The sequence below is a fragment of the Ischnura elegans genome, chromosome X, assembly GCF_921293095.1.
Source record: "Ischnura elegans chromosome X, ioIscEleg1.1, whole genome shotgun sequence".
Classification (NCBI taxonomy): Eukaryota; Metazoa; Arthropoda; class Insecta; order Odonata; family Coenagrionidae; genus Ischnura; species Ischnura elegans.
In genome coordinates this window covers 8611300-8626840 of record NC_060259.1, presented here as the reverse complement: position 1 = coordinate 8626840, position 15541 = coordinate 8611300, and the positions used below count along the sequence as shown (strand labels likewise).

The window sequence follows — 15541 nt, the reverse complement described above, 5'->3', positions numbered from 1 at the left end:
ATATCAATATGTGTAGAATATAAAAATATGCAATAATGCATTTGCATGTGAATAACCTTTCTCAATTGACTTATCAAGTATCATGTGTCATTAAGTCAGTGAGAGTTTTGCAACTGTAGTCTTAAATTCTCCCATCTACAACACTTTGTACAGCCTACAGCTACGTAATCAATTATTTATAAATTGCTCTCAACCCTCGTAGTGAATAGTAAACTGATTATATACTTATATGTATCATTTGAAAAAAAAAACATTTTATGGTGTAGTACATACACCTTGTGTACAGATTTATAAATTGTATATAATTTATGTATAATGTATCCAATATTAACAATGAGTCAATCAGCATCCAGGTCAGGCTCAAGGCATACGAGAAAATAAAGACTCAAGCCACAGAATTTAAATTTTTGGTGGCACTACCACCTTCAGCTTTGGGAACAAAAGCATGAATATGCTGGAAGGGGACCAGGGAGAGTTGAGGGAGGGGGGATAGTAAGGGGTAGCAGGGTAGGGGAAGGATTGAATGGGTAAAAGCAATTAAAGTAATTACCTGCTGATCCAGGAGGATGAAAAGCTTTAAAAGTCAAATGTAAGTTAATGTCAGTGAACTAAGTCTACTGAGTAGGTGGTATGTCGTGGGAAGGGAGGCCAAAATAGTTACATTGCAGCAATCATTAAGTGACAGCGGCTGAATATTTTGCAACACTGAAGGATACAAAGTGAGGAGATGCCCATGATGCCCTGTGGTTATTGATGCGTAGTTTGCGGGTCTTTGATGATTTTCCTTTATAGGAGGAGGGACAATGCTTACATTTTGTATGACAAATTAAGTTTCTGGATTTGCAGGATATATACATTTTATTTCAAATTTTTCACTAGGGTTGGAGATAGGTGATGCTCAGTTCATTATAGACATACTCCAAACAGATCCTTACCGCATATGATATGTACAATTACTGTTCAGAGAATATTAGTGGAATTAAATATATATTTGTTTCTTCTTCTGAAATTGAAAAAATAAAAAAAAACTAATTCAGAGATTTGCATGCTGTTTGCCCGAAAAAGGAACAAGAACCTACCACAGATATGTCCCCATAAGTTCCAATCAAATAAGATGCTTTGTCTCTTCGAAAGGATCAGCATTTCATGATCATCAGACTTCTAAATTTTCTAGCATCTAAGTTCATTGCGAAAGATAACTGCATGCACACTGTACTCAAGTGATGTTTATAAATGTTTCAGTAAGGTGAAGATTTAGACTTTTTGCATCTTGTAATCAATGTCCATTGTCATTTAAAATTAGAAAAAAATGATTATTTTATGCATGTAAATATTTATACAACATTTGACCATTGTCAATTGTATAAAATTGCAAGCCCTTTTTTTGATAACTTTGTTCTTGTTTTCTTGTAATGGTTGTACAAAGTGTTGTATGTATGTACAAATTTTATTCATATTGGGTGATTTGAAATGGATTGACCCCTCTGCGATTTCATCCGCTACAGCTTCTTGAAGGTATAACGTAACGAATCAACCATAGCCGTGATATTATAGCAGTAGAAGTACTAGTAGGCTAGTTGTATCAATTACCAACCTCGAGAACATCCTCATGATGCGCTATCAAAGGGAATCCGGCCGATTTCCAGCAATTTGCGATTTTAGTGGAGGAAATCAAGTACGTCTTTGAACCGTGTTTCTGCGATGAAAGATAACAATTTTATTAACTTGGCCATTTTAGCAAAGTTAACAAAATCGTTATTTCTCATCGCAGAAACACGGTTCAGAGACGTACATGCATGCCTGATTGGCAGGAGTGCGATTCAAACAATCATTTTTTGATGATGGCATTGATTGATAAATTTTCAAAATGCAGTCAAGAGCGGTCACCCTTGGGGAGGGAGGCCCCCCGCTCGGAGGGTCGAAGAGAGGGGCCAGCGAGGGTGAGCTTGTCGAGGAAAAGGTCCCTTAGGGATTAGGGACCCTTCGAAGTGCTTCGGCAAAAGTGCATGGCAGGGAGGGAGAAAAAGTACGCTCACGGCAGCCTGCCTTGCAAACGTACCAGGTGCGTTCACAGCAGTGCAAAGGGTTAAGTAGGAGTGTACGAAATGCCCCACGCGACCTTCCTGACACGTTAAATTACGAAGTATCGTCGATGCGATGTTTACTAATAGGCACGTAAATAGGGGCATTATGTCAGTTGCAATATTTTTACTAAACTCCTACTTCCCCTAAATACCCACCGTGAGGTTTTAGGCAACCCTCTCTCTCCAAAGTTGCACTATCATTTACGATTTCACACTTTTGATGGACCATAGTGGAAAGCGCTGATTCTTTCAGCTACTTACGCCGGCGTAACTAGTTTTGTTGACAAATATTTCGCCGTAGTTCATATAAACGAATGCCATTTGCTCCTGGGGGACCGAGCCGAGGTTCGTAATTTCAAACCATTTCGTATAATCGAACCTTCGTATAATCGAATAGCGCCATGTATTTAGCATAGGCTTTTCGCCGGGACCGCAGTATCACTTCATATAATCGAAAACTTCGTTAAGTCCTGCTTTGTATAATCGAGAGTTTACTGTATGTGTGAAACGCACCGAAGACGAGCGTAGGATATGTTCCCGATCGACTTGGACTGGATCCGTTTCCGACGCCGTCAATCCTACGAGACTCTGAAACACCCTGAAGGTGGATATCTTAACTATACTAAAGACTTACAAAAACTTAGCGAACATGATTTTTTAGTGTTGCCCCAACAAAATGACGGACACATGTGCCATAAAGAAGCTGCCTCCTAGTGCAGATTAGGTACCAAGTTCATCTGAAGGAGAGAATCTTAATTCCAGTATGCAAATAAAGTTACTGGTGAATACCCGATCTCAACAGCAGCTTGTGTTGTGTTGTGTCATTATCCAAGCTTATGGCAACTCTGTGCGGGACGAATGGAGGTGGGGGAAAGTTACATTGAATATGACTGATGATCAAAACTGGCTTAGATGGCTTATCCCAAGGGATCAGGTGAAACAAGGGTTCAGCTTTAATGACTATCGGCCTAACTCCTCTGCAAAGAGAAAAAGATTTTCTACAACAAAGCAGGAGTTGTGGGAAAAATTCATCTGTGCTGTACCAAGGAATTAGATTATATAGCAGTATATAATCATCCTTTGAACAACACAATTTCTACAAACACAACACATGTCCCAACAAGTACAATACCAACACCACATTATCACATTATGTTTGTATGCTGAGAACGAATATGCATGCTTGCAATATGAAGAAGCATTGGGAGAAACAAGATCTGTTTCCCTGTAGAGACTGATAATTAGAGATGTGCGAATAGTATCCACGAATACTCGAATACTAGAAAGAATTCGATATTCAAGATCTTGAATAATTATACTAAAGGTACAATCTCAAATACCTCGACTACTTTGAATTTCACATCACACACTGTCGCACGCACGACATTGTTAGTTGACTCAGAAAAATATAGAGAACTCTAGTCGTTTAGTGAATGCAGTGCCGTTTTAGGCAAGCTGACGAACTACATCAAATTCGCAGATTAGAGCAGTGAAAAGAGTTCGACGTGGGGAACTGAAAATGATCGGGTGAAAAAATCCAAAAATCCCCGGTTTCCCCCACCAGGAGAACCTCAGTGCCGTGGGATAGTAACTACGTAGCACAATCCCCAAAATCTGCTACCCCCTCCATCCATCAGCCCTCAGCCCCTCCTCCAACGATGCTTTCCTCCCCTCCTAAATCAAACAAAAGGCCACAGCTCACGCAGGGCTCGTATTACGATGACCATAAATCAAAAGCTTCAAAAGAAAACATCAAGTTACATGAGAATAATAGAATCATGTTTCACCCTTCCCTATTTCTCCCCCACTGACCTTTTTAAGCCTACCTGCTTCAAAGTTCCCCATTTCTGGAGGTCAACTGCTGCATGAGTCATCTACTAGCCCAAAAGGTGTCTAACAATTACTTTCCACAATTGATATTACACCTTTATTGGATTGAAATATTAGTAATGTTCACGTAATTTAAAAAAAAATAAGACCAAACAAGACGTACCGTATAAGCGTGTATTAGAGGCGCACCCCTATTTTGGGGGATTTTTTTTTAATACTATCGCGCGGTGTTGCAGACGTACACCTGGAATTTCGACAGTTATCAAACTTTCCTCTTTCAATTAATATTGAAAGAGGAAATTTTGATAACTGCGGCGGTAATAGTGGCATAAGAGGGAGTAGAAAGAGTCCCGATCCTCTCTTCGCATACGCCGTTGCTCTACGATGCTTGTCCTATTCACGAACAATTTTGTTTAAATGCTCTCGCAGGAGTATTGCAATAGAATTGCAGCCGTGGAAAATTTTAAGGCAAAACACGACACGCACATAGCATGAACCTTCCCAAGAGCTTGGACAACAATCGGGGCAATCTCAGCGCCGTAGGATAATAACCACGTCGTAGATTTCACGGAACCGCACTCGGCCCTCCATCACCCAATGCCTCTGCCGGTTTTTTTTCCTTTCCGAGACCCCACAGGAAAATAGGAAAACATCAAGTTACAGGGGAACAATGGACACGTGTTTCATCCCTACCCCATCTCACCAACTGACCTTGATCGATCTCCCAGTTTATGGAGGCCAAATGCTAGGTGAGTCATCTACTGAGCCCGAAGATATCTCGATAGCTTTCCACAATTGTATGACACGCACGAGGTTCAAAAAAAGAAAGAGATCTAACGTGAAGCATATCTGACAGAATTTAAGTTTTTTCAGCTCTAATTGTTTGACACAAAGATTTATAGTTACAACAAGGCTACTAATATTCAAAATAGTCGAAACAGGACAATTTCGGAAGAAACAAGCATAGCATAAGCGCATTCAAACAAGACGAGACGGACTGGAAACTCAGGCAACGCAAACTGCGTATATCACATAGCTGCGCCTTCGCTTTGAAGGCAAAGACGTCACATGCAAGATCGGACGTGTTCATCCCGTGCTCCTTTGCTCATAGCCTCGTAGCTTGAAATACGGAGGGGAGGGAGCGTGCTCCTTCCCCTCCGTACTCCGTTGCTTGCTTCGAAGACGGAGGGATCGCGCTCCTTCCCCTGGACCTCTCCTTTCGCGCTCTTCACTTATAAGCATTTCTGATTTCTTCCATCCACAATTTAGTCCAACAATGAACACACTCGTTCGAATTTTTTAAAGCGCAGGTTTTGGCACCAATATAATTTTCAGTTGCAATAATCCTCATATTAGCGTTTGAAGATGACTTTTGGAAAATCAGGTCCTCAGCGTAATGGAAATTACTCGGCAAGACAGATATCGACTATTAACCAGGTATGTTCTTCAAAACTACCCATTTCTCTACGTTTGATAAGCGATTACTATATGCAGTATAAATGCCGCGGGATGCCCACTCGTGGCAGTAAATTTAGCGCGCCCTCCGGAGCGAAAAACCCCCGCGCGATCTTTTCCATGTTCACCTCTGGGGTACCGACATGACGGCGCAGGATGATTACAAGAAAAGCAAACAGGAGCATTTTAAAAATACGTCACTAAGGGATAAACTCCCCTGCCTGCCGCTTGTTTTTGACCTAGGATTACAGATGACTGACTCACACTGAAAACCAAGGCCACTCAGTTCCCCTTAGAATTGCGACCGGAGAATGGGAGGGGGAGAAGATAAGAAGTTTGTGTAAGAGGCGCACCCTCATATTCGGCTGCCATTTCTGGGAAAAAAGGTGCGCCTCTTACACGCGCTTATACGGTATTTCTGACTTTATTTAAGCATTTTATGCAAGGAAATAAATGTCAAAATACGACGGAGACTTAGCATTCTGGCAAAACTCGATATCCTCGCAGCTGATCTTCTCGGAAGTTGATGCAGTATTTTTTCCGAAAACATATATCAAGTTACAATTTATGAGTTATGCTATAAATCTCCATTGTCACAGACGAAGGGATATTTTCTCAGGATATTTGGTTTCTCCCTGCTAGCAATTCGAATTCATCTGCTTATCTCATGAGAACTTCCAAAGATGGACTGAAAATAATTGAAGAAGAAGAAAATCCGGTGGAGAAGCAAGTGTATTTTTTCAAAACGCCTCGGATTGTCCGCTAGCACTTGACAGTAGGAGTGGGGGTAAAGCGAGCTACCTGTTGAAAATAAGAAGTTGGATGAAGCCGAGTATCAGATGGGCGTGCCGCTGAAATGGCGTTTGGTAGATAAGACTTTATACATCAGACAGAAATCCATCGCAGCAGTGTAAATGCCGAGACGGCATGAAATCATTTTTACGCGAGGTGGTGTATCCCCTTAGGATATTTGAAAGAGATGTTAGTTGAATCAACTATATGCCCAAATTGTTTCCATAAAATTAAAATATTCCATTAATCAGCTAAATTCCTGTTTGAATCCTTTAAAGGAAATCACAATTACTCGCCAAAATCCTGAATTTCCTGCTGGGTTAGCAACCTAGTCAAACATTCCCGCATTCATCGGTTTTTTTTTCGTCCATCCCCTTGAAAAATGATAGATCGAGGTTCCACTGAATACCTTTTTATTTATACATTCATCAAGGGAAATAGAAGAAGAAACATATGTTTACTATGCTTTGTGCAATTCTAGCATTTGAGTTATTCGAATATTCGAGCAATGATTTAATATTCGAATTCGATATTCGAGTTTGAGAAATCTGCTATTCGACCCATCTCTACTGATAATCGAATTTATTTATTTATCACACCACCGAAAACAGCACTGTTCGGCCTTTTACATCAGGGTTGATAATAACATTTAACAATCAAGCGTTCACAAACATACATGCCCTGGATAGGGGTAACTTACCAAGGCGGGACTCGAACCCGCGACCCTTGATTTGGCAGGCGAGGACCTTACCTCACTGCCACCGAGGCCAGCGCCTCCAATGCATCAAAGAAAGGATCTTTGGGTGAACTGCACAATAAATATTGGCTTTCTTTGATTTGAACTTCGTTGATGTTTTCCACGGTCTTTATAAAGGAATAAAATTGGACAGAGAAGCACTACTTCAATTCAAGTCTACACCGCACCTATTACCACACGTGTAAGCGACACACTTTTTTTTCCCATAAATTGCAGCTGAAAATGGAGTGCGCCTCTTACACGAACTTCTTATCTTCCCCCCTCCCCTTTCCCGGTCGCAAGCCCAAGGGGAACTGAGTGGCCTTGGCTTTCAGCGTGAGTCAGTCATCCAAAACTCGAGGTCAAAAACAGAGGCTGGCAGGGGAGTTTCTCCCGTGGTGACGTATTTTTAAAATGATCCTGTTTGCATTCCTTACTCCTAAGTATACGCATCCTACGCATCAATACCTTGCAGGTAAACATGGAAAAGTTCGCAAGAGTTCTTTTCTCAACCATTTGGTGAGTGCACTAGTGAGCATCCCACGGCATTGAAAACTGCAAAGAGCAATCGCACATCTAAATTAGAGAAAATTTTAGATTTGAAGGATACTTGGTTAATAGTCAACATCTGTCCAGCCGAGTAATTTCCATTATGCTAAGGGTCTGATTTTTCCAAAATCATCTTCAGATGCTGTAATTGAGGATTATTGCAACTGAAAATTGTATTGCTGTCAAACCCTGCAGTTTAAAAAATTCAAACAAGTGTGTACATTGTTGGGCTAAATGATGGATAGAAGAAATCGGAAATGCTTATAAGTGAAGAGCGCTGAAGGAGAGGCTGAGGGGAAGGAGCATTCTCCCTCCGTCTTTCACACAATGAGGGTACAAGCAAAGGAGCAAGGGAAGAACATGTCCGATCTTGCATGTGATGTCGTTCCCTTCAAAGCGAAGGGGCACCAATAAGATATAGGCAGTTTGCATTGCCTGAAGTTTCCAGTCTGTCTCGTCTTGTTTGAATTTGCTCATGTTACACTTGCTTCTTCAGAAATTTTGCTTTTTGGACTATGTTGAATATAAGTAGCCTTGTTGTGATTATAAATCTTTGTGTTAATCAATTAGAGCTTAAACAATTTAAATGCTGTCAGATATGCATCATGTTAGGTCTAATTCTTTTTTGAACTTCGTGCATGTCATACAATTAGTGAAAGCTATCGAGACATCTTCAGGCTCAGTAGGTGACTCACCTAGCATTTGGCCTCCAGAAACTGGGAGAATTGAACCTGGTAGAACGAAAAAGGTCAGTTGGTGAGATGGGGTAGGAATGAAACACATTTCCATTGTTCCCGTATAACTTGATATTTTCCTTTGAGGCAAGTGATTGATGATCTGTGGGGTCTCGGAAAGGAAAAAAAATGTCAGAGGTATGGGCTGATGGAGTTCCGAGGGTGGTTTTGTGAAATCTACGCTGTGCTTATTATCTTATGGTGCTGAGATTCCCCTGATTGTTGTTCATTCTCTTGGGAAGATTCACGCTATGCGCCTTTTGTATTTTGCCTTAAAATTAGCCACGGCTGAATTCCTATTGCAATTATCCTACAAACAAAAGAAAATTGTTTGTGAGTAGAACAGGCATCGTAGTGCAACGATGCATGCAAAGCAAGGATCGGAAGTCTTTCTACTCCCTCTTATGGGACGTTGCATTCACGAAAACATTGATTTAAAATTTTTGATTCAGGTTCAATTTCTTCGAGGACTTTGAATTCGAAGTATAAGATGAAGGGCATTATCTGCGGGCATTTGGATCTGAGGTATCCAATGCAACCATTCCTAGTGAGCCTAAGACTATATGGTTAAGACTATAAGTGAATACCTACACATCTCTGAGCGCCATATATATCATGTAAAATTAATTGAAAATGCAAAATTGAGTGGAAATTCAGATAACTGTCGCATTTCTAGGCATATGTCTGCAACACAGCACGATAGGATTTAAAATAAAGCTGCAAATATTTTTTTCTTTAGCTCCGATGCTCGAAATACGGGTGCTTCTCTTACACGCACTTATACGGTATTTCCATTACAATTGCCTCCGTAAAATGGAATTATTTTATTTACTTGCAGACAAAGGAATGACTCAAGTCAACTTGGATGTTTACTCTAGCATTGCAGAAGACAGTGAGCAGAAGGGGAAAGAACTCAGGTTTAAATTTGAAAAAAAAAAATTTATCATAAATTTTTTCAAAGAATTCATTAATTTCAGAAGATACTTCCATGGTTAATGAATTATTAATTAAGAAAAAGTTATCAATGATCTTTAAATGTATTTTTGATATGAAAAATGTGCAATTATAACGGTGGCCTTGCATGCGATTGAATACGGCTCAAGGGAACTGGAGATTGCACTCAGGCATGCTCATGCCATGATAGAACTGGAGAGGACTGGAAAAGCACAAGTGAAGCAGTGGGGTAAGTGAAAGCAGGGACAAAGGAAATAGAGATTGTGTGAGTGACAGCTCATCTGCTTAGACAGTTAGCTGGAGTACATTTAGCGGTGAAAGGACAAGTGCAATCATGTTTTCACCTATTCCTATGCAATGCTATTCCTCCCAATTTCTATTCAATGCTATGCCTCGCAATTTACCGTATAAGCTTGTGTAAGAGGCGCACACGTGTAAGAGGCGCACCCCTATTTTGAGGACCTAAGCTATAAAGAAAAAAGATTTTGCGACATTTTTTTTATCCTATCGTGCAGTGTTGCAGACGTATGCCTGGAATTTCGACAGTTATCGAAATGTCCTCTTTCAGCACTATTTGAAAAAGGAAATTTTGATAACTGCGGCGGCATAAGAGGGAGTAGAAAGAGTTCTGATCCTCCCTTTGCATACGCCATCGCTCTACGTTGCTTGTCCTACTCACGAACAATTTTGTTTAAAAGCTCTCGCAGGAGTATTGCAATAGAATTGCAGCCGTGGAAAATTTTAAGGCAAAACACGACAGGCAAATGGCATGAGCTTTCCCAAGAGATTGAACAACAATCGGGGCAATCTCAGCGCCGTAGGATAATAACCACGTCGTAGATTTAAGGCCCCTTGCACACGCACCGATTTTGGACGGCCGGTAAAACATCGGCCGTCCGCATTCCAATTGTGAACAATGGGAGAGCATTGGAGCTTGCACACGTACCGACCACACGCCGGCACCGGCAAAATGCCGGTTAGCTGCCGGCTATTGTCACTGTGGATCGCCGACGCCGGCTCAAAAACTTAGCAACGTATCGTTTGACAGGTAAAAATCCGGCGTGTGTGCAAGCATCGCTTCGCCGGTAAAATATCGGCCAATATTTTACCGGCCGTCCAAAATCGGTGTGTGTGCAAGGGGCCTAACGGAACTACACTCGGCTCTCCATCAGCTAATGCCTCTGCCGTTTTTTCCCTTTCCGAGACTCCACAGGAAAATATCAAGTTACAGGGGAACAATGGAAACGTGTTTCATCCCTACCCCATTCCACCAACTGACCTTTTTCGGTCTACCAGGTTCAATTCCCCGAGTTTCTGGAGGTCAAATGCTACGTGCGTCACCTTCTGAGCTCGAAGATATCTCGATATCTTTCAGCAATTGTATGACACGCACGAGGTTCTAAAAACAATTAGACCTAACGCGACGTATATCTGACAGAATTTAAGTTTTTTAAGCTCCAATTGTTTGACACAAAGATTTATAATTACAACAAGGCTACTAATATTCAAAATAAACAAACAGGACAATTTCGGAAGAAACAAGCGTAGCATAAGCGCATTCAAACAAGACGAGACGGACTGGAAACTCAGGCAACGCAAACTGCGTATATCACATTGCTGCGCCTTCGCCCCTTCGCTTTAAAGGCAACGACGTCACATGCAAGATCGGACGTGTTCTTCCCTTGCTCCTTCGCTCGTAGCTTTAAATACGGAGAGGAGGGAGCCCTCTTCCCCTCGACCTCTCCTTCAGCGCTCTTCACTTAAAAGCATTTCCGATTTCTTCTATCCACCATTAAGTCCAACAATGAGCACACTCGTTCGAATTTTTTCAACCGCAGGTTTTGACACCAATATTACTATATGCAGTATAAATGCCGCGGGATGCCCACTCGTGGCAATAAATTTAGCGCGCGCTCCGGAGCGAATCACCCCGCGCGATCTTTTCAATGTTCACCTCTGGGGTACCGACGTGACGGCGCGATGCTTGCAAGAAATTCAAACAGGAGCATTTTAAAAATACGTCACTAAGGGAGAAACTCCCCTGCCTGCCGCTTGATTTTGACCTAGGGTTTCAGATGACTGACTCACGCTGAAAACCAAGGCCACTCAGTTCCCCTTGAACTTGCAACCGGTGAAGGGGAGGGAGGGAAGATAAGAAGTTTGTGTAAGAGGCGCACCCCCATTTTCGGCTGCAATATCTGGGTAAAAAGGTGCGCCTCTTACACGCGCTTATACGGTATATTCAATGCTATGCTTCGCAATTACAAACATTGAATGAAACATATTGGAATAAAGTGGAGAAGTGGGGGTGCAACGGCACCTGGCTTGGATGGCAGCAGCTACGCACGAATGCAACAATGAATTTAAGCTACATGAATGTTCATCACTGCCCATGGAATGCACAGTAGCAACTCTGTACGATGCAACACACCTGCTTTTGCTTATTTGTCCCTCCTTCACATAAACTGAAAAATCACACATAAAAACTGTTTAAAGACATGAGAGTCAAACTTGAGCAGTATTTTTGTGTGGTTAAGTGCACACTATGATATTTGATGAAATTGACACCGAGGTTCGGCAAGGAGAGCTAAATTACAGTATAAAATACAAAAAAAGGTCAACTGACTGCTCGAGGTCATTCTAGGCTTGTTGAAGCTGACGTTTCTCTGGGCATGATTTCCCCCCCCCACCCCCCCCCCCCCAAAAAAATAAAGCTTCATTTTCAGGTTATTTGTTCAAAAATATTAAAAGTCAAGAAGTCTCAGCATTATTGATCAGAAAAGTAACGAAATGGTGTGCGAAAGAAAAACAAGAAGCATCAATTGACTGCCCTTGGTCATTCTAGTGTTAAACAATAGGTTGTTTCAATGATTCCTTATAGCAAGTAACACTGAAATGCCGCTGCAATGTAATTCTTGCATGTGTTTGCAATACAGTGAGTCCTCGTTCTACGTCACCCCGTTTAACGTCATTTCGCGCTAACGTCACGAAAATTTTGAGACCGTCATTCGTTTATCGCACCTACGCTTCGCAATAACATCACGTTTTTTAAATTTCGCGCGAAAAAAAAGGCGAAGCGGCGGGCGTTGCAGGTTGTTAGTTTTGTGGGCGGTAATACAGTCAGTCTTAGCAAAGTGTAAAACGGTGTGTTTATTCTTAATTGCGATTACGTTTTTAGCAAAAATTTCTGCAAAATGAATTCTTACATAGGTCATCATCACTGGTCTACAATCCTAGGATTAGTTTGATGCAGCTCTCCACTCAGTTCTCCTATCAGCTAATCTTTTCTCACCTACGTATTTCTTCTCTTTCACATCTCTCTTTACTTGTTCCATATATTTTGTTCGGGGTCTTCCTTTTCCATTCTTGCCTTCCACTTGTCCTTCGACGATTGTCTTCATTAGGCCATCATGCTTACATAGGTGCGCAAGGTTTTACTTGACATAATGGTTTTCAGGAACCATAAAAGTGATTTCAAGGCATTTTTCCGTGTAGAACTCGGAGATTTTGTCGTCACTTTTTTTGCCGAGTTCACTATAATTTTGGTTCCTGTAACTGCAACGATGTTTCAGCAATGATGATGCCCAGGCGACATTCGCCCGGGCGACCACCATAGCGGAGCCGAAAAGCAAATGCTGGAAGATACAAAAATGGAGAAGGATTTACGTCACTGCTGCTATTGTCGTCGATGAAGACAGGAACTCGTATTTATGCGATAGTTTGGCATTCCCACTGTAGAAAATGCCCCAGATATGATACGCTACCATTTTTTTTGCGTACGAATTGTGAGGTCTAGGAGCAGATATTCACTTTTTACATTGTTTCTTATGGGATGTTATGCTTCGATTAACGTCATTTCGTTTATCGTCACATTTTTCAGGAACGGTAAGTGACGTTAAACAAGGACTCACTGTATCTTCTTTCAGTATTCTCTAATAAATGCATTATACTAATCCTCTGCTCCAGTTTATCAGGTGTATACTATCATTTGCTTGCATATTTTAAAAATCATTTGAGAAAGTAAGGACAGAAAAGGCATGGAAGGATCATGTTGAGTAATGGAATGAGAGTAAAAATAAGAGAGAGTCGCTTAAGGCGTTAGGAAGTGATGAGTAATCAGTCAAGTCAATATATTATTACACATCGGTACAAAGTATCACTTATTTTAAGCGATAGCAGAAGCGATAGCTTGCGTAGATATTGCATTTTCTGCAATTCAACACCAATTATTGTCGTAGTAAACAGAATGACATGACATGTATGGTAACTTGGTAAGACATTTGACGTAATTTCCCACAATTCGGCATTCCTGCTTTATTCACACCCGTTAGATTTATTCTACTTCTATTTTTCGTTAATTTTTGCCAAAATCTATTCAGTTAGTGAAAGCAACTAGTAACAGCATATTATTTGACAGAAAGAATTTTTCTGTATGCGTACAGGAAATTAGTTCATAAGCCCATTTCACTACTTTTCCTTCATTTATTTATCAGAGAAAGAGTTCCTGAAATGGATGCACTTAATACTGAATGAACTACCACAGTGTGGGCACTGAATTTAATAAAAAATAAAAATTTTACTGCCAGTAGAAATGAAAGCATAATATACTCACCAAAATCTGCTATCTTCACATGTAGATTTTGATCCAATAAAAGATTCTCTGGCTTTAGATCTCTATGGACAATCATATGTCGATGACAATAATCCACACCTGATATTATTTGCTGGAAAAATCTGCGTGCCTCATACTCCTTCAGCTAAAAAAAATAAGAAAATAAATTAGTATAATATTCTATTTGAGAATCAATTTTATTTTTAATATCCAAATAATATCCCAGTAATAATGATTAGACTGGATATTTTGGCAAACCAACCGAAACAACTGGGCGCCAAAAGAAGAAAGAGCCCCAATGGCATTAAAAATTACCAATATTAAAAAAATATAAGACAAAACAGAATGTTGGGAAAGCAATCTATGGGGGCAAACAAAAGTAAATGCTGAGAATGAGATTCTCAGTTAAAGACACATGAGGAATCGTAGGCAAAGCACACCCAGCCTTCAGTTTCATATCATAATTATCTACCAAAATATGTATTCTTCTAAATTCACCAACGTATTGAAACATAGGCCATTCAGCATCTACTGAGAAAACAAAAATCACATGCGGTCTAAGCATCGAAGATGAATGAATGTAAGAGCTGAACCACCTTGACCATTCCTGCATTGATTACAACCAATTCAGGATCACCTTTCCAAAAGTAGAATGAAACTATCAAGTCACAATTCCAATCACTTTCATAAATCAGTCTTTTGGCTATAAACTAGGGATGGGTCGAATAGCAGATTTCTCGAATTCGAATATCAAATCATTGCTTGAATATTCGAATACCTCAAATTTCGAATACCTCGAATACTAAACGATGAATGCAGGAATGTTTGACTAGGTCGCCTATGCAGCAGGAAACCCAAGATTTTGGCGAGTAATTGTGATTGCCTTTAAAGGATTCGAACAGGAATTTAGCTGATTAATGGAATATTTTAATTTTATGTAAACAATAGGGTAGTTTCCTTCATCAAAGAAAACGAAAGGCATTGATTGTGATTCGGTACCCACCATTAGTGTATTAATAATATACAAATTATTTGGTTTTAGAAATACCGGTTAATACGAATGGCAATGGTGAATTTTATCCTCATTTGAAAAAGGCCAGATTGGCGCCCATGCGATGCCACTCCACGAGACATCACAGGGACCTAGTTTCTATACGAGTAGATAAGAGTTTTACACCGTCTGAGATTAGCAATGCATGCATGAGGCACAGAGCTCAGGGAAACATGGTCTTAATAATCACCTATTAACACTGCCTAAGGTCGGAAAGTTTCCTTCGTTTGATGAGGTATTAATAATCCTTATTTAAGCCAACCGCTACCAGCTAGCATGGTACTAAGCTACCTGCTAGCATCCTGCGTCGTATCAGCGCTCAGAACCTCGCCCCAAGATCACCTCACTCGCGGCAACGGGAAGCAGAACAACGTCACGCGGAGTTTTTCCCGGCATTCATACTTAGCCGTCGCATTTTCGCGCTCTTGAAATTTTTCACTTTTCATTTAATCGTGAAAAATAGATATCTTCATTTAAAAATCTAAAAGCGTTAAATACGTACTCCAGGAGTAATAATCTTTCGATTTAGGCAATAAAAAAATAATAGGAAACCCCCTATTTGAAAATTACGCCAAAATGCTAAGCCTTCGTCGTATTTCTTTGTCTTTCCCGCATTTATTATCCTGCGTAAAATGCTTAAATAAACTCAGAAATATGTCGTGTTTGGTCTTCTTCTTTTTTAAATTACGCGCACATTACTAATATTTCAATCCAATAAAAGTGTAATATCAATTGCTGAAAGTC

At 40.5% G+C, this 15541-nt stretch overlaps 1 protein-coding gene across 4 annotated transcripts in view; it reads right to left on the bottom strand.

The window, feature by feature from the left end:
• Positions 1-15541, bottom strand: part of LOC124171888 (5'-AMP-activated protein kinase catalytic subunit alpha-2) — a 75273-nt gene that overhangs the window by 28556 nt on the left and 31176 nt on the right. For all 4 annotated transcript variants that reach the window (XR_006868003.1, XM_046551271.1, XM_046551273.1 and 1 more), the window contains exon 5: positions 13747-13891. Coding sequence is in view for 3 of the 4 variants with exons in the window: in XM_046551271.1 (XP_046407227.1) it covers positions 13747-13891 (145 nt within the window). In the remaining variant the exon portion in view is untranslated. The remainder of the gene's footprint in view (positions 1-13746; positions 13892-15541) is intronic.